Source organism: Dasypus novemcinctus, chromosome 9, assembly GCF_030445035.2.
Source record: "Dasypus novemcinctus isolate mDasNov1 chromosome 9, mDasNov1.1.hap2, whole genome shotgun sequence".
Taxonomy (NCBI): domain Eukaryota; kingdom Metazoa; phylum Chordata; class Mammalia; order Cingulata; family Dasypodidae; genus Dasypus; species Dasypus novemcinctus.
The window spans coordinates 32,805,000-32,823,318 of record NC_080681.1 but is presented as its reverse complement, the minus strand read 5'-3'; the positions used below and the strand labels follow the sequence as shown (position 1 = coordinate 32,823,318).

General features: G+C 34.1%; 1 protein-coding gene across 5 annotated transcripts in view; it reads left to right on the top strand.

Moving 5' to 3' along the window:
* Window positions 1–18,319, top strand: part of CCDC18 (coiled-coil domain containing 18) — a 112,514-nt gene that overhangs the window by 7,540 nt on the left and 86,655 nt on the right. For 3 of the 5 annotated variants that reach the window (XM_012526693.4, XM_023589920.3, XM_012526691.4), the window contains exons 6-9: window positions 2,216–2,322; window positions 3,935–4,063; window positions 14,558–14,654; window positions 17,768–17,889. In XM_012526693.4, coding sequence (XP_012382147.1) covers window positions 2,216–2,322; window positions 3,935–4,063; window positions 14,558–14,654; window positions 17,768–17,889 — 455 coding nt within the window. Of the gene's footprint in view, window positions 1–2,215; window positions 2,323–3,137; window positions 3,252–3,606; window positions 3,676–3,934; window positions 4,064–14,557; window positions 14,655–17,767; window positions 17,890–18,319 lie in introns of those variants that run through there. The other 2 variants (XM_004462310.5, XM_071217246.1) reach the window with 2 other exon arrangements.

The following is an 18,319-nucleotide window of genomic DNA, read 5'->3' as shown; positions in this document are numbered from 1 at the left end:
CTTTTGCTGAAATTCCCCATTATATTAATCAGTATAATCATAATTTACCTTTTGCTAATGTTTGTATTTACCCTAGAGTCTGGCATCCTGCTCTTTTTGAGTTTATTATCTTCTAGGTCTTATATCAAGCTGCCATCCTGAGACATTTCTTTAATGTTCTTTTGGATTGGATCTACTGTTCCTGAATCCTTTGTCTTCTCTTTCTTAGTTTACTCTTTCTTTTACTAGAGCATATCTTCTAGTAATTTCCTTGCCAGTCTGAAAATCTCTGATTTCTCCCTTACACTTGATTGAATTCTAGGTTGAAAATTTATCTCAGAATTTTTAGGACATTATTTTTTTGCCTTCTAAGACTTCAGTGCTGCTGTGAAAAGACTGATGCCACTGTGAACCACTTTCCGTAGCATATAATCTGTTGTTGTTTTCATTTGGATTGTCTCTAAAAATTCCCTGATGTTTTAAAATTTCACAATGATGTGTCTTTGAATAGGCTTTTTTTTTCCTGAGGGACTAGAAATTGAACCCAGGACCCACTCCCCTGAATAGGCTTTTATTACTCATTGTACTGGTACATGAGGGCCCTTTCAGGCTGGACACTTGTGTCCTTTAGTCCTGGAAATTTTTTCTTATGTAATTTTTTTGATAATTTTCTTCCCTCTGTTTTCTTCCTTCTATCGTTTCTATTACATGAACACTGGGCCACCTGGATTGGTCCTTTTAAATCTTTTACGTTTTCCTAGTATTTTCTGTCTACTTGTCTTTTGGTGATATTTTCTAGATTTCTTTAACATTATCTTACCTACTTCTATTGAATCTTTTAATTTTGCTATCATATTTTTTTCATATTCCAGAGCTTTTTTTTACTGTTCTCTGATTGTTTTCTGTTTTGTATTTAATGTCTCCAGATGCAGTATATTCTAACTCTCTTAGCATTTAATGATTTTAATCGTGTTTGTGTGTGTACACGCTTGCACACTTTCCTTGCTAGCTTCCAGTTGCTTTTTTTCTTTTGTTTTTACCTCTGACTTTTATGTTAGACACCTTCTTGAGATGTTAGCGTTTTCATAGTTAAGAGAAAGAAAGGCCTTTAAAAAGCTGTTGGGTGGGGAGCAGCTATAGCTCAGTGGTTTGAGCGCCTGCTTCCCATGCACGAGGTCCCGGCTTCAATTCCTGGCACCTCCTTAAAAAAACACAAAACCTGTGGAAGCTCCAAGGGCAATGGTGATATTTGTTGTCAAGTGGGCTTTTTTTTGAGGTGGTAGTTGGGGAGGTGGCGCTATTGTAGTAAAACACCCCTTCTTCTCCATCCAATATCAGTTGAAGGTCTTTCTTTGACACTTTTTCTTCAGCAAAGAATCCTTTGATTTCTTACCTGTTGAATGGCCATGAATGAGATGGAGTAGGAGTCTGCAGGCTGTTTTATGTTACTCCCTCTGTTTTCAGCTCTACCTCTCATCCCTGCCCATCATTCTGTATAGTGTCCCAGAATCCCAAGTCTATCCTGTTAAATTTTTTCAAATAATAAACCTATTATCTCTCTCCTGGTAGGCAGGCAGCTGGCTGCTGGTGATCTGGGGGTAGGAAAAGGCATATTGACTGTTATTCCAGACTTTAAACTATATCCTTGGTTATCCATCCTGGATTATACCTCTTCCCTCTGTGTACCTCTTGCCTCCAAGTTCTAACAGTCTTCAGGGATAGTTAATTCTCTTACTGGTATTCTCCTCTATGCCATTTAGATTGTGGATTTCCAGCCTACTAAAATGGTTGCTTTCTTTATATCTTCCAAGTTGTAGGATTACTTTTCTGTGTTTTCTACGTTTTCTCTAGTAAGCATATATGTTACAATTAGGTTTGTAAATCGTAAAAGATTCAATAAGTAGTTTATTTTTTATAGTTTGATATTTTACATTTAATTTTTAAATTATGTGAACTTTATCTTTCTAGAAGGTGTCGATAGAGATTCTATTTTTTCCCTCAAATAGCTAACCAGGTATTCTGCATATTAAGTTGAGAATAATGGCAGGAACTTAGATGAGAAGATTGGCTTGTGAAGATGACATGACTATGTATATGTTTATTGAAGGAATGACTGGCATGAGGTTTACATTTGGCCAGTGATTGGGGTGTCCCCTCACCTGATAGTGAAAGAAATCAAGAACCAAGTAGATTAATCTATCTCTTGAAAGTCTTTTAAAAGGTGTTTATGTTTTAGATTTGTATACTTGAATCTGCTCAACAACAGGCAGCTAGTGTTCCAATCTTAGAAGAACAGATTATAAATTTGGAAGCAGAAGTTTCAGCCCAAGATAAAGTTTTGAGGTAAATATGCTTTTTTATAACTTTTTTTTTTAAGGTGGTGGGGCCTGGGTTTGGAAGTGAGACCTTATATATAGGAAGCTGGTGCTCAGCCACTGAGCAACATCAGCTTCCCTGAGGTGGTTTTTTCCTTTGCTTTGCTTGTTGTTTGTTTTTGTTTTTTCAGGAACTGAACCCAGGACTGCCCATGTGGGAGGCAGGAGCTCAATTGCTTCAGCTACATCTGCTCCCTTTTTTTATCACTTTTAAATTTTTTAAATTTCCTACTTCTTTTTGTTAGATCTTGTTAAATCTTGTCCCCACCCTCACCCCAGTAAATCTATTGTGATCTCATAGTATCCATTTGTCTTGGAATTTGTTGAATTTAATGTATTACCAGAAATGCTGTTTTCAGTCCATCATAATTTCTCTTGGCTGCAGTTTTGCATGCAGTATATGAATATAAAAAAGACTAAATCTAAGCTGAGATGCTTATTTACATGCTTTTATTACATTTCAATTAGTTCATTATTGTTCCTTACATAGCCATATATACTGTGTGCTTCAATGGGAATTCAAGAAATAAAATTCAAGGAATTGGGTATTTTATTTATTCTCATTTTCTGTTTTAAATAAAATGGGAAATATTTGAATATAAAATGGCACATTACTATAATTGAGTGATTCGACTACAGTATTACCTGAATAGTGTATTTTATTACTATTATTTTATTACTGTAATACTGTATCATATTAATATTGTATTATATTTATTATTGAAAACTGTATTATTTGAATACTGTTACTGAGTGCAGTAATTGAGTTTAGTCCTAGGACCAGCAGTATCAGCATCATCTGGAAACTTGTTAGAAATCTCAAGTCCCATATCAGGCTTACTGAATCAGAGACTGGGAAGTGGTACCCTGCAGTCTGTGTTTTAACAAATCCTACAGGTGATTCTGATGCATACTAAAGTTGTCTTTCATGTCCATCAGAGTTTTGTAATTTTCTTTGTAATACATATGTTATTTAAAATTTACTCCTAGGCATTTTATATTTTTGGTTGATGTGAATGTTTTCCCATCTGTTTAGTGCTAGTATATTTGGCAAGGCTACTGATTTTCATATAATTATTTTATAATTGTACTTTTTGTTACACTCTTTTAGTCTAATAATTTTTCTTTTACATTTTTTTAATTGGGTTTTCCAATAGCTAGTAGCATTGTCAGCAAAAAAAAATTTTTTTTTTGACTTTTCTTTCCAACATTTATACTTATTACTTCTCCATTTTTGCCTTTTTGTTTGGGTAGAACTTCAGAACAGTTACTGAATGTAGGGATGATAACATTCAGCCTTATCTGATTTCTGAACTATATGGTAATGCCTCTACTATTTGACCATAAAATAGAATGTGAGTTCTGTGTCAGATGTATGTGCGTGTTTGTGTGTTTATCATTTGATGCAAGTACCCTTTTAGTCCCTATAAAAACTCTTTAGTTGGCAAGTCTATTGCTTATTGTGTATTTGTTTCTCTTAACTCATTCATTTAAAGTAAGAGATTTCCTAATGTTGAACTGTTCTTGCAAAACTAGTGTAATCTCTTTAATAGACTTTTTAAAATATTTTTATTTTGTAGAGAAGCAGAAGATAAATTAGAGCAGAGCCAGAAAATGGTAATTGAAAAGGAACACAGTTTGCAGAAGTCCCAAGAGGAATGTATAAAGTTGAAGGTGGACTTACTTGAACAAAGTAAACAAGGAAAGAGGTATGTGTTTTTAAAGAAAATATTTCTACTTTTAGAATATAATACCTATTTAAAATTCTAGTTAATTTTTTATTGTAGTCAAATATAACATAAAATATGCCATTTTAATCCTTTTAAGGATACAATTCAGTGGCATTAATTACATTAAAAATGCTGTGCAACCATCACCAGCATTTCCTAAACTTTCATTACCCGAAATAGAAATTCTGTATTCATTAAGCAATAATTCATCATTTTCCACTTCCCTCAGCCCCTAGTAACCTCTAATCTACTTCCTGTCTCTATGAATTTGCCTGTTCCAGACATCTCATATAAGTGGAATCATAAAATATTTGTCCTTTTGTGTGTGGCTTATTTCACTTAGCAAAATTTTCTCAGGGCTGATACAAGTTGTAGCATATATCAGTACTTCATTCCTTTTTACTAGGAATAATATTCCGTTGTATGTATGTGCCACATTTTGTTTATCCATTCATCTCTTGACACACACTTCGCTTTTTTCCACTTGGGCAATTGTGAATAATGTTTCTATGAGCATTCATGTACAAGTGTCTGCTTCAAAGTCCCTGTTTTCAGTTCTTTATGGTATATATATAGGAATGTGGAATAGCAGGGACATATGGCAATTATATGTTTAACTTCTTGAGGAACTACCACATTGTTTACCTTACTGGCCACACCATTTTATCTTCCCACCATCACAACATGAGGGTTCCAATTTCTTCACATCCTTATCAACACTTGTTATTGTCCATTTTTCAAAAATTATACCCATGTTAGTAGGTGTGAAGTGGTATCTCACGATTTTGGTTTCCATTTCCCTAATGGCTAATGATGTTGAGCATTTTTTCATGCTTATTGGTCACTTGTATGTCTTTTTTTTTTTTTTTTTTTTTTTTGAGAAATGTCTATTGAAGTCCTTTGCCAATTTTTTAGCTGGGTTATCTTTTTGTCGTTGAGTTGTAGGAGTTCTTTATGTATTCTGTATGTTAAACCGCTGTCAATATGCAATTCACAAATATTTTCTCCTTTCTGTAGGTTGTCTTTTCACTCACTTGATAGTGTCCTTTGATGGATAAAACATTTTAATTTTTATGAAATCCAGTGCATCAGTTCTCTTTTTTCTTGCTTATGCTTTTGGTGTCATATCTCAGAATTCATTGTCATACCTTAGAATCCATTGCCAAATCCAGGGTCATAAAGATTTTCCTCTATGTTGTCTTTAAAGAGTTTTATATTTTAGCTCTTTAATTTAGGTCTCTGATCCATTTTTATTTAACTTTATATGGTATAGGGTCAAGGCTCAACTTACTTCTTCTGCATATGGATATCCAATTGTTTTAGCACAATTTGTTAAAGAGACTGTTCTTCCCCATTTCATGGTCTTGGCATTCATACATAAATTATAAAGAAAAAAAGAGCATAATTGCTGAAGAACTCTTAAGAAGTTTTACATATTTATAAGTAGACAAGTGTTCTAGGAAATGAGGCAAAAAAGATAGGCTTGGTCCAAACTATAAATGGCTTTGTGTGTTATGCCAAAGTATTTGTATTTTAACCTGGATATCATAAATAGAACATTAATATTTTTAGGTAGAGGTGTGACATAAGGATGTAGAGTTTTTTTGGAAGGACTTTTATGAACATTGACATTACATTATGAAATCAAAAGATCATATCCTTTACAAGAACTTTTTGCATGTGGAAGATTAATCAAAAAGAATTAAAAAGTCAGTGTAAAGGCAGAGATTCTCAAGTTTTATACTGTTTATAATAGAAACACTAAAACATAAGAACACAGAAAACTTGAAAACAAAAGGATGGAAAGAAATATTTTAGGTAGACATTCACCACAAGAAAATAGACATAGCTATATTAGCACCACACAGAATAGGCTTAAATGCAACAAGCATCATTAGACTTAAGAATGACTATGAAAAATTGTTTAAGTAATACTTAACCAGGATGATATAAAAATTCTAAAAGTCTATGTATTTAAAATTTAGTTTCAAAATATGTAAGAAAAATAGATTGTGGGAAGATGGTGGAGTAGGAAGCTCCAGGAATCAATTCCTCCACCAGAAAAACTATTAAACAGGCAGCAACTGCCTGAATCAATTATTTTGAAATTCCGGAGTCCAGCAGAAGGCTGTGCAACTTCCAGTGAAGAGTAGAAGGAAGAGGCTGATAAAGTGTAGTAAGTAACACTAAATTGCACTCTTAGCATGGCAGCGATCATCACCCATGCCCAGCCTCACAGCAGGCAACGGTAACTACTGGTACAGCTTGTTGTTACCAGAATGGGACATAAAAACCGAGTTCCCCAAGATCCAGTGGTCAAATCAGTGAACCTGAAGACAAGGTATTTGAAATGAGTCAGACTGCGAGCCAGAAAAAAATATAGAAAGCAGAAATAGCCTGAGAGATTTGTGGACCACCATGAAGCATACCAATATATGCATGATGGGAGTCTTGAAAGGAAAGAAAGGAAGAAAAGAGAAATATCCAAAGGAATGATGACAGAAAATTTCCCAGCTTAGCAAAAGACATGAATGTGCATACCCAAGAAGCCCAGAGAATACCAAACAGAATAAACTTGCAGAGAAACACACCCCTTCACATGTGGATCAAACTGTTAAATTCAAAGGACAAGGAGAAGAGTTCTGAAAGCTGCAAGAGAAAAGCAATGTGTTACATACAAGGGAGTATCAGTTGGATTTAGTGACAGCATCTCATCAGAAACCATGGAAGCAAGTTGGGAGGAACTATTTAAAGTGTTGAAAGAAAACAATCACCAACCAAGAATTTTATATCTGGCAGAATGGTCTTCCAAAAATGAAGGATTAAAAACATTTCTAGATTAAAAAAAAAAAAAAAAGGATGCAGGAGTTTGCTACAACTAGATCTGGCCTACAAGCAAAGCTAAGGAGACGTCTTTAGACTGAAAGGAAAGAACACTGGACAGTGAAATGAATAGCGTAAACAAATAAAGACCTCTGCTAAAGATAACCATTGGGCAATTATGAATATCAGAACTACTGTATTATATTTTTTGGTATATATCTCCATTTCTTCTCACAGGTTCTAAAATGCAAATATATTTAAAAAGTAATGAAAAATCTGTGATTTTCTACATACATTATACAAAAAAATAATTAGTAACAAGTACAAAAAAAAAATAAGGGATGGAGAGGTATAGGAACAGTATATGTGTATGCTATTGAAGTCAAGTTGGTATCTAATCAAATATGATTGTTGTATATTTAGAATGTATTTTACCCATGGTAACTACAAAGAAAACATATGAAAATTGTATCCAGAAAGAAATGAGAAGGGACTCAATATAGTACAATACAAAAAATCAAATAAATATTAAAGTATGCATTAATGAAGAACTGAAAGATAAAAAAGGTATAAAACAAAAGACTAAATAAGCAACATGGCAGAAAAAGTCCTGAATTATTAGAGTTACTTTATTCATTTACTCATTTTTAAAGATTTCTTTTTATTTATTTATTCCTCCCTTCGTTATTTTTGGTTGCTGTCTGTTCACTGTGTCCATTTGCCATATGCTCTCCGTCTGCTGGTCTTTTCTTTAGGAGGCAGCAGGAACTGGACCTGGGACCTCCCACGTGGTAGGTGGGAGCCCAATCGCTTGAGCCACATCCACTTCCCTAGCATTACTTTAAATGTAAATGAATTAAATTCTTTTCTCAAAAGGTAGAGATTGGCAGAGCAGGCAATAAAACATGACCCAAATGTATGCTGTCTTCAAGAGATTCACCTTTAATTCAAAGACTTAAACAGGATGAAAGTAAAAGGATGGAATAACATATGCCATGCAAGTAGTACAGAAAAGAAAGCAGGGGTAGCTATGCTAATATCAGATAAAATTCACTTTATGTCAGAAACATTTGTGAGGGTCACAGAAGGTCATTATATACTGATAAAGGGGTCAATTCAGCAGGAAGAAATAACAATTATAAATATACATGTACCCAGTAGCACAGCCCAAAATATATGAAGGAAATATTGACTGGTTTGAAGGGAGAAATAGATAGTTCTACATTAATAGTAGGAAACTTTACTACACCAATTTCAGTAATGGATAGAACATGTAGCTAGAAGAGCGATAAGGAAATAGAAGGCTTGAATGATACTCTAAACCAACTAGCCCTAACAGACATTTTTAGAACACTTCAAACGACAACAGAATGCACATTTTTTTCTAGTGCACATTCTCCAGGATAGACTATATGTTAGGTCACCAAACAAGTCTCAATACATTTGAAAGTATTGAAATCATACAGAATATCTGTCATCTCAGAATGAAGCTAGAAATCAAGACAGGGAGAAATGGAAAATTCACAAATTCTAGAAACTCAACAATGTATTTGTAAACAACCAGTGGGTCAAAGAAGAAATCATAAGGGTAATTGGGAAATATCTTGAAGAGAATGAAAATAAACATGTAACATACCAAAACTTAGAAGATGCAGCAAAGGCAGTGCTGAGGGGAACCTTATAGCTCTAAATACATACATTTAAAAAAATAAGAACCATTTCAAATCAGAGACCTAACCCCAAAACTTGAGGAACTAGAAAAAGAAGCACTGAAATGCATATCTGAATGTGATTAAAAGAGGAAATTTTAGATTGTACACATGGTAACAATAATATTTCTTTTAAAATCCATGGAAGTACACTACACAAATAGGAAACCCTAATTTAAACCAAAGACTCTAGTTACTAGTACAGTTATAAAAATGTGCTATCATCAGTGTAACAAATTTCCACACCAATGTAAGGCATTAATAATAGGATGGTATGTGGGAATCCTGTATCTTATGCATGATCTGTAAACTTACAACTTCCCCTATAAAGAAAAAAATAGGAAAAAAAGAATAACTATCAGGAACCATTTAAGGATAGTAACTTTGAAAAAAAGACTAAATAAACAATTTTCCAGCAAAATATTATTTAATAAAACTAACTCAAGAATAAATTGAAAACCTGAACAGATGTATAGCCATTAAAGATGATAAATCAACAATTAAAATTTGCCCACAAAAACTAAACAAACGAAACAATCATGATTGTAAAAGGAAACAGCACACCCATTATGGATCTGCCACATGGCTAAAATGAGAAAGACTTAAAATATCAAGTCTTGGCACAAATGGAACTCTTGTACATTTCTAGTAGGAGTAGAACCATTTGGAAAACTTTGCCATTATCTACTGAAGCTAACATAAGCCCATCCTATGATCCAGCACCCACTTCATCAGAAATGAGTGCCTATATCCATCAAAAGAATGTATAGAGATGTTCAGTGTAACTTTATTCATAATTGCTAATTATTTATCAGCAACAGCATCAGTAAATTGTGGTAAATTCACATAATTAAATATTTGCAACAATGAGAAAGAGCAAACTACAGCTGTGTAACAATATGGATGACTGTCACAAATATAAAGAAGCCAGATGCAAAATGAGTCTGTGCTGTTATAAGTCTAAATGGTGCTTACCTTTTGGAGTAAAGCATGGGAGGGTATGCTAGGCAGTCTTTAGTGTATACTGAGACTGTTCTAAATTTGAAATAGCTATTAGTTATAATACATGGGTATATACATATAGAGAAATACATGCACTTTAGTTTTCTGCACTTAATAAAAAATTTAACTTGGTGTATACATATAGAGAAATACATGCACTTTAGTTTTCTGCACTTAATAAAAAATTTAAATAAAAAAGTTAAAAAATCTAGATATGCACGATCTTATTTGATAAAATTATAAAACTTTATTGAAGGTCTTAAAAGAAGATCTAAATAATGAGAAACTATTTTTCTGGAGCCAAACCTCATAAAAAGGTATCAATTTTTCCCCAAATAATTTATATCGGTATATACCAACTGATATCCCAACAGGAACTTTGGATTAAACTTAATGTACTGGTCCTGGAAAGCATATGGAAGAACCAAGGTCTAAGAATACACCAGGCAATTTTGAAACTATACCAAGATGGGAGGACATGCCTACAAGATACAAAAACTTCTAAAATTATACTAATTAAATCAAGGTGATATTGGTACATGAATAAAAACAGAACGATCTGTGGTGCAGACAGAACAGAGACCTACACATGCATTGAAAACTTGATATATAACAGAGGTAGCATATCGCTTAAGTAGTATTCCTGCCAACAAGGAATGTTCTGAATGTAATCATGTGGAAATATCACATACCCAGATTGACCTTCTGTGAAATATCTATTCTGTACTCTTAAAAAATGTCAGTTTGATGAAAGACTAAGAAAAAGTAAGAAACTATTCCAGATAAAGGAGACTAAAGAGACATGATAAATAAAAGCAGTGATCCTGGGTCAGAAAGAAAAACTCTATAAAAAACATTATTGAAATAGTTGTAGGGAAGCGGCCTTGGCCCAGTGGTTAGGGCATCCGTGTACCACATGGGAGGTCCGCAGTTCAAACCCGGGGCCTCCTTGACCCATGTGGAGCAGGCCCATGCTCAGTGCTGATGTGCACAAGGAGCATGCCACGCAGGGGTGTCTCTCGCATAGGGGAGCCCCATGCGCAAGGAAGTGCACCCCATAAGAGCCTCCCAGCGGGAAAGAAACTGCAGCCTGCCTAATAATGGCACCGCCCACATGGAGAGCTGACACAACAAAAAGAAGCACAGATTCCTGTGCCCGCTGACAACAGAAGCGGACAAAGAAGACGACGCAGCAAATAGACACAGAGAACAGACAACTGGGATGGGGTGGGAAGGGGGGAGAAATAAATAAATAAATCTGTAAACAAACAAAAAGAAATAGTTGTAGAAATTTATATATAGATTATGTAATAGATAATAGTAACGTATCAAAGTTAGATTTATTGAATTTGATAGTTATGATTATATGAACAATGTCTAAATTCTTAAGAGTTAACAAAATTTAGGAGTAAAAGGTATTAATTGCAAATTAGTTCCGTGCAAGTTAGTAAAAGACATAAAGCAATTGTGGCATAATATCAAAGATTATGAATCCACATCCTGGGTATACAGGTAGACATTCTTGCAACTTTTCTATAGTCTTGAAATTTTTCAAAACAAAATGTTCACAGAATGATGCAGAAAGAATTGAATGTTGATTTAGAAAAATTAGATTTCTATGATTACTAATATATTTTAAAATTCTAGATGAATTAAAGGCACAATTGTGGAAAGCAAACTTTTAGAGAAGATATAAGAGAATATATTACATGACATGATTCATGGTGAGGAAGAATGCTTTTAAACAAAACCCAGAAAGCCATAAATATTATAGGAAAAGATTGCTGAATTTTGAATCTATTAAAATAAAAACTTTGAATTCCATAAAACATATCACTTAAGTGAGAAAAACCAGCAGGGTCTTGGGAAAATATCTACAATATTTTGTATAATTCACAAAGATTAGTATCCAGAATTTATAAAAAACTTCTTCAAATCAATAAGGTAAGGGGAAAAAATTCAGTAATAGAAGTTAAAGTATATGAACAGGTGATTTACAGGACAAGAAATCTGAATGGTCAATGAAACATGAAAACTTGCTTAATCTCTCATTAAAACAATAATGAAATGCCATTTCATGCTATTAATTTGGCAGATTTTTAGAATTTGAGGAGGATAATTAGATTAACTTAATGAGCATTTACTCAGTGCCAGACATATATAAGTGCTTAATACATATAAATCATTTAATCCTCAAATAACTGTATTCGATAGTTTATATCATCTTTATTTGTATCATCTAATTCAGGAAACTGAATTAGAAAGATGTTAAGGTCATTTACTTAGAAAGTAGCAGAGGTAGAATTTGAATCCAAACACTGTTGCTCTAGGGACCACTGAGTTAAATTCCATGCCAGAGACAATAGTGCATAGAGGATAAGTACAGAGATTTTGGAGACAGGTCACACTTACTAGCTGTGAGATCTTGAGCAAGTTACTTAACCTCTGTGCTTAATTTATGGCACCTATCTTCATCATTTTAAATTAGTCATTTAAAAACTGTTACTATTCTGTAACTGCTTTTAGAAGTACGGGTAAAGAAAAAACAAACTCATACATTGCTGGTTGGGAATATAAATTGGCATAGCTACTGAGCCAGTTTTTGTTTTTTATTTTTGTTTTTATTTTTTTCTGAACCAGTTTTTTAAAAAGGGATTTTTCCATATTTAATAAAGTTGAAGGTATACTTACCTGGAAACTTTAGCTGTGAAATCCTTTTTTAAAAATATGCAGCTGTTTTGCTCCTAGTTAAAATAAATAATTAAAAGAAACTCTCACATATTGCTAAAGGGTTATGTACTGGGATATTCACTGCAGCATTGTTTATATCAGCTGGAAATAACCTCAGTTATACATCAACTGAAAAATAGATAAATAAATTTTAGTATTTTTAGACAATAGAATAGTATGTAGGTTTTTTTTTTAAATGCACTAGAGTAATATGGGTGAACATAAATATTGAATGATATAGAACAAAAGCAGTCTGCAGAAGATACAGTATGATGTCATTCATATAAAATACAAAAACATCAAAAAGAGATTGATATTTTATTGAATGTAAGATTTTACAGATTTTAAGATGCACCATTATTTTAGGTATCACTAAGGAAAAAAAATACCAATTCTGTGATCCACCATCAGTTGTAAAATACATACCAGTTTTAGAGATGTGAAAACATTGTTCCTCTTAGACAAAACCTGATATGTACTATTTGTAGATGTAGTTTAACATGCGAATGTACAAAATGTATGGCAATAAAAAAACACTAAATTCATGATAGGATTACCTCTGTGGAAGAATTGGGGGAAAAGGGATTTGGAAGGGACACAGAGGCTTCAGCTCTTATCTATATTGTTTTCATTTGCTTAAAATGAAAAAGGCTACATGAAGCAAAAATAGGAAATAGTTAAGATTCGTTGAAGCTGGAATGGGAACATATGGGTATATATATATATATTTTTTAAAGATTTACTTTTTTTTTTTTTTTTAAATTCTCCTCCCCTCCCCCAGTTGTCTGTTTTCTTTGTCTTTTTGCTGCGTCTTGTTTCTTTGTCTGTTTCTTTGTCCGCTTCTGTTGTCGTCAGTGGCACGGGAAGTGTGGGCGGCGCCATTCCTCGGCAGGCTGCTCCCTCCTTCGCGCTGGGCAGCTCTCCTTATGGGTGCACTCCTTGCGCGTGGGGCTCCCCTACGTGGGGGACACCCCTGTGTAGCACGGCACTCCTTGCGCGCATCAGCACTGCGCACGGGCCAGCTCCACACGGGTCAAGGAGGCCCGGGGCTTGAACCGCGGACCTCCCATGTGGTAGACGGACGCCCTAACCACTGGGCCAAAGTCCGTTTCCCATATGGGTATATTGATCCATGTTTTTCTATGTGGTTGAAATATGTCCTTTTTTAAAAAAATTGGTGGGGAGGTAAGGAAGAATAGATTAAGTATAAAATGGATGAGCTTTCCTTCAAAGGAAGGATGATAGAGGAAAGTACAGTATCTACAAAGATTTTTTATTTAAGAGAGAAATACAGGGATCCTTTGCTCTCTGAACTCAAGCTGTGCAAACTCAGGAATGGAATACATTCTCACAGATTTTCAGATAATTCCCTTGTTGTCTTAAAACCCTTTCTGTTCTTTATCTGAATCTCTGGAACCAAATAGACACCCCTGAAATACACAGTTGCTATCCACACTTCAAAACCCTAAATACTGAGGAAATGAGAGATACTTCCACTTGAATTTGTTTATAGTTTTGACACAGAAGCCAGTAGGTGGGAAGAGACTGAAATACAGAAGGTAGAGTGAGTTTCTGAAGGAAAAGAGTTAAAATCCAGACTATAGGTAGAAGAATTAACCTTGGATAAGAGAAAGGTCTCTAACTCCCCATATACTAGAAAGAAGGTGGTAAAAATGACTTTAAATATAGAAAAGATTTTAGGTGTGGATATTACGTTGACCAAGTTCCAGCTTGATAGTTTCAATTCAGTGTAAAAATATAAAGAAAGGTAGGGTCTACTAAAAGGTAAGGCTGCAAGATTATGTTTAAGAGAATAAGTGGTGGCAGATGGATTTTTTTGTTGCTTTTCAGATTTTTATATCCTATATTGATAGAAGTTGCTGTCTTTTGAAATACTTCTATGAAAATTTATTTGACCTTTCCAAGGGCTTACAGTATTTACTGAGTATCTTTAATATTCTAGACCATGGACTGATTCTTTAATTTCTAGCCTTTGAAAAATTATCATCCAGCATCAGGCTACCTTAAGTTTAGGAAATTATTGTAGTCTAATCTCATTCTTTGTTTTATAGTGTAAGCCTAATACTCTTGTTTAGTACAGAGAAATCAGCTTCTCACTACTCTTTATAATTAAATACCGATTACTTTGGAACTTAGCTATATATGGAGCATTCTTTATTTGTATTCATTATCCTGTTTTGCATTTTAGAGCTGAACGACAAAGGAATGAAGCACTATATAATGCTGAAGAGCTGAGTAAAGCTTTCCAACAATATAAAGAAAAAGTGGCTGAAAAACTGGAAAAAGTGAGACAATTAGACAAATTCAGTGTTTTGTATTGCTGTCACTATTCTAAAAATAAACTACAAATAGAATATATTTACTTATGGTTAAAGCAGGGAGTGATTTTTATGGTCTTATATTAAAATCATTGAAGTAAAGAATTTATAAAAATGACTGAAGGATGATGTTCACCAGTCTTTTTATAATCAGCACAATTTTTTTATTTATCCGAGGGGGGAAAAGTATACAGTGGAGACAGGAGATGGGACAAAATATAGAGAAGGATGGGGTGAATAAATGGAGGTTGGAGCTATAGAAGTCGAAGCAAGAAATTCATTCCCATCACCTCAATAAAAATATAACCGTTAACTCTCCTCCCTGGACTGCTAACCTGAGAGGAACTCACTTCTGCCTCTCAGAGGACAGGTTCCTTGAACAGTACATGGTAATATAGTGGCTTTATTACATTTACTTAACATCTTTGAATATACTACATGATAATACAACGTGTATGGAAGAAGGTCACAAGTTGTTATTCATATGTTGTGCTCAGAAGAGAGGTCTGGTCAAAAGATACTGATATAGGAGACTTCCATCTTGATATAATAATAAAAGCAGAGGTGGTTAATGATTCTGTCCAAAATAAGATAGAAGAGCAGAGTGAAAAAAAAGAATGTTTAGGAGAAGGGATGATTAAGAAGTTTCAGAGTGTAGATTAGCTGAAGAGTGTTCCTTGATTGAACAATTATCAAGTTGCTGTTATATGGCAGGTATTGTGCTAATTTGGGAGATTTGGCAGTGCATAACAAATGATACCCATTCTAAAGACTCATAGTCGATTAAGATTAACAGATATGTAAAAAAAAAAATTTCAGTATTTAGGGATAAGAATAATAATAAAAGTAAGTGGTTGATGTGGTAGGGTAGTATCAAAGAGGATTTAGCAAACTAGTGGGCCCAAAGAAGGCTTCACAAAGTAGGAAATGCTTGAGTTGCTACAATATCTCAAAGAATGACAGGGAAATGCTTAATTGCTCAACTCTGCTCACTGATACCTTTGTCAAGAGACAAGTCAAGGAGACTCTGAGAGAATACGCAAAAGATAATGAGGGTGATGGTGTTAAGATGAGAGAGATGTTAAGGTGGGAGAGTAAGTGATATTTTAGTGACCACTTGACTATAACAGAAGTAAGCATGAAGAGAGAGGGAAGAATCTGGGGTGTATTTAAGTTACTGATTTGAGTGAGTGGCTGATGATTGCCTCATGAATCAAATTACACAGCTTTGAAAAAAATGTAATGAGTTCTACTTTGGAAATCTTTGAAGGATATACAGATAATAAATTTCTAATAAGCATTTTTATCTACAGGTCTGGTCTTCAACATTTAAATCTGGACTAGATCTGTAGAGTTAAGAATTGTGCCTAAATGGTAGAAACCTTGGGCATTGAGAATTGTTTAGAATAAGAAGAGGATAAAAATACAACCCTGGGAGATATTAAAGGACAGGTGCTCAAGCTTTTGAAAGATACTGAAAAGTGAGCAAAAAAGCTGGAAAAACGGGAAAGTATAGTGATAAGAAAAGCTAAGACAGAAGTGCATTTTTGAAAGAAGGTGGAGTGGTCCTCAGTGTCAGATGTTGCAGAATGGTCAGGAAGTATGAGGACTGAGACAGGGCTATTGGTTTTTATAGTTAGGGAGTCACTGAAAACAATAGAGTCATTGGAAACTTTGTTAAAGTAGTAGGGAAAGAAGGCAAAACTTGTGCAATGGGAAAAAATGAGAAGGAAGGCAGTAGAGATAGCTAACAGACTTTTTTTATATAAGGTAAGTGAAGAGGATGAAGTATGGAAATAGAAAGGTAGAAAGAAGATAGGTCAAGGAAGGGTTGGTAGGCCCAGAAGCAGAGTTGAGATATTTTTTTAATTGCGTAAGGGAACTTCTTACCTTAAGGGTAAAAAAAAATACCTGAAAATACAAAAAATAAAAATAAATGTAGTACAAGGAAGAAGGCAAATTGGAGGATTTTTGAATTAAATGGCTTTGGTTTCATATATTAAGATGGTGCTGAAGTGATTTTCATACATGTGAGGGTAATTAGAGGGATTTTGGACACCTGGGGTAAGTACTTCCCATAGCATTGTTATAATGAGAAAATAGCTAAAGTTTTCAAAAAGGAAGATATGAAAGAGAAGAGCAGAGTAAAAAATGACCAGTTAATGAAAGGAAGCAAAGAAAATAATAGTGGCTGAGCCTTGGCTAAAGAATAAGAGTTTAAATAAGTTATCAACCACATTAGGTACTAAAATCTAGAAGGAGCACTGTTGGTTCATAAAGAGGTCATTCCTTTGTGGTAAATCTGTAAATAACCCATAGCATTATAAGTTAAGTACCAAAATCTTAAGACTGAATTAATTATTCATATCATTGTTTTTAATGCCTTGGACAACGACCCCATAGAAATGTAAAATTGCTGAAGGAATAGCTATAAGGTGATCTGTAGGGAGAGATAAAGTAACTATTGGAATAGAAGGATATCTTTGGGGAGAGGGAGGAATTTAGAGGAAAAATATAATAGTTTTTTTTAAAACACTTATCCTTAGATTATCAGTTTCAAACTGCTCAGCAGAGCCCTGTAGTTTGGTGGATATGACAAAGGGTAGGTAACAAAGGAAGTGGCACAGCAAGGGCCTTCTGCTCAATCCTCCACTCCTACCCTTCCAACCTGGGTGCACTGCTTTGATCAGTTTTACATTTTGGGCTGTGATTTCAGTGGGAGTATTTTGTGCCTAAAATTGCAAAAATTACTTTTCTAGAACATTTGCACTGAAATTAACCTTTAATAACTTAGGAGTAGCATCCCTGTTTGAGTTGCCTGCCTTGTCCACGTGAGGCCAGGGTACTGTAGTGCAGGTGATCGTGCTATTGCTCCTCTTTCACGAGACTTTTAAGGAGAGGCTCTGTTTCATCCAGGAACTTCATATTGCTCCTTTTTCTTTGCAAAGGTGGGAACTTAAACTTATTGAAGTCACTGTCTGTAGTCTCTAATGAACATTTTTAGCTTGAGGCATTTTTGATGTTTGAAACACCTAAAACTTAGAACCACCTTAGTATGTCCATTTAAATTATTGTTTTAGGTTCAAGCTGAAGAAGAAATATTAGAGAAAAATCTAATTAACTGTGAAAAAGAAAACAAAAGGCTACAGGAAAAGTGTGGTATATATAAAAGTGAAATTGAAATTCTGAAAGAGAAATTAAGGTAAAGTATTCTTTAATAGAAAAAAGAATTTTGGGGTGGAAAGGGAAAAAATCTGAAGAATTTTAATGCATAGTATTTTGAAATGTTGTAATTATGGCCTTAAATTATGTAGAAAGATAGGTTTTGCCATTGGAACAGTTTTCTAGGTATAAAGATAGAATTTTAAATATTAAGAAACATGTTAATATACTTGTAAATATAGTGCCACACTGATCAAATATGTAATTAGAGAAAATTAACATAGATATAAAGTCCTTCTTATGGTCATCAGCTAGCTAGTGAAATATGTATAATATCAAATGCTCAATTAAAAAAATTCTTCAACTCATCATAATTCACCTAGTCCAATCTTCTCATTTTATACATGAGGAGATTGAGGTCCAGAGAGTAACCATTATTTGTCCAAGATCAGAAAAAGATAGACCAAGAA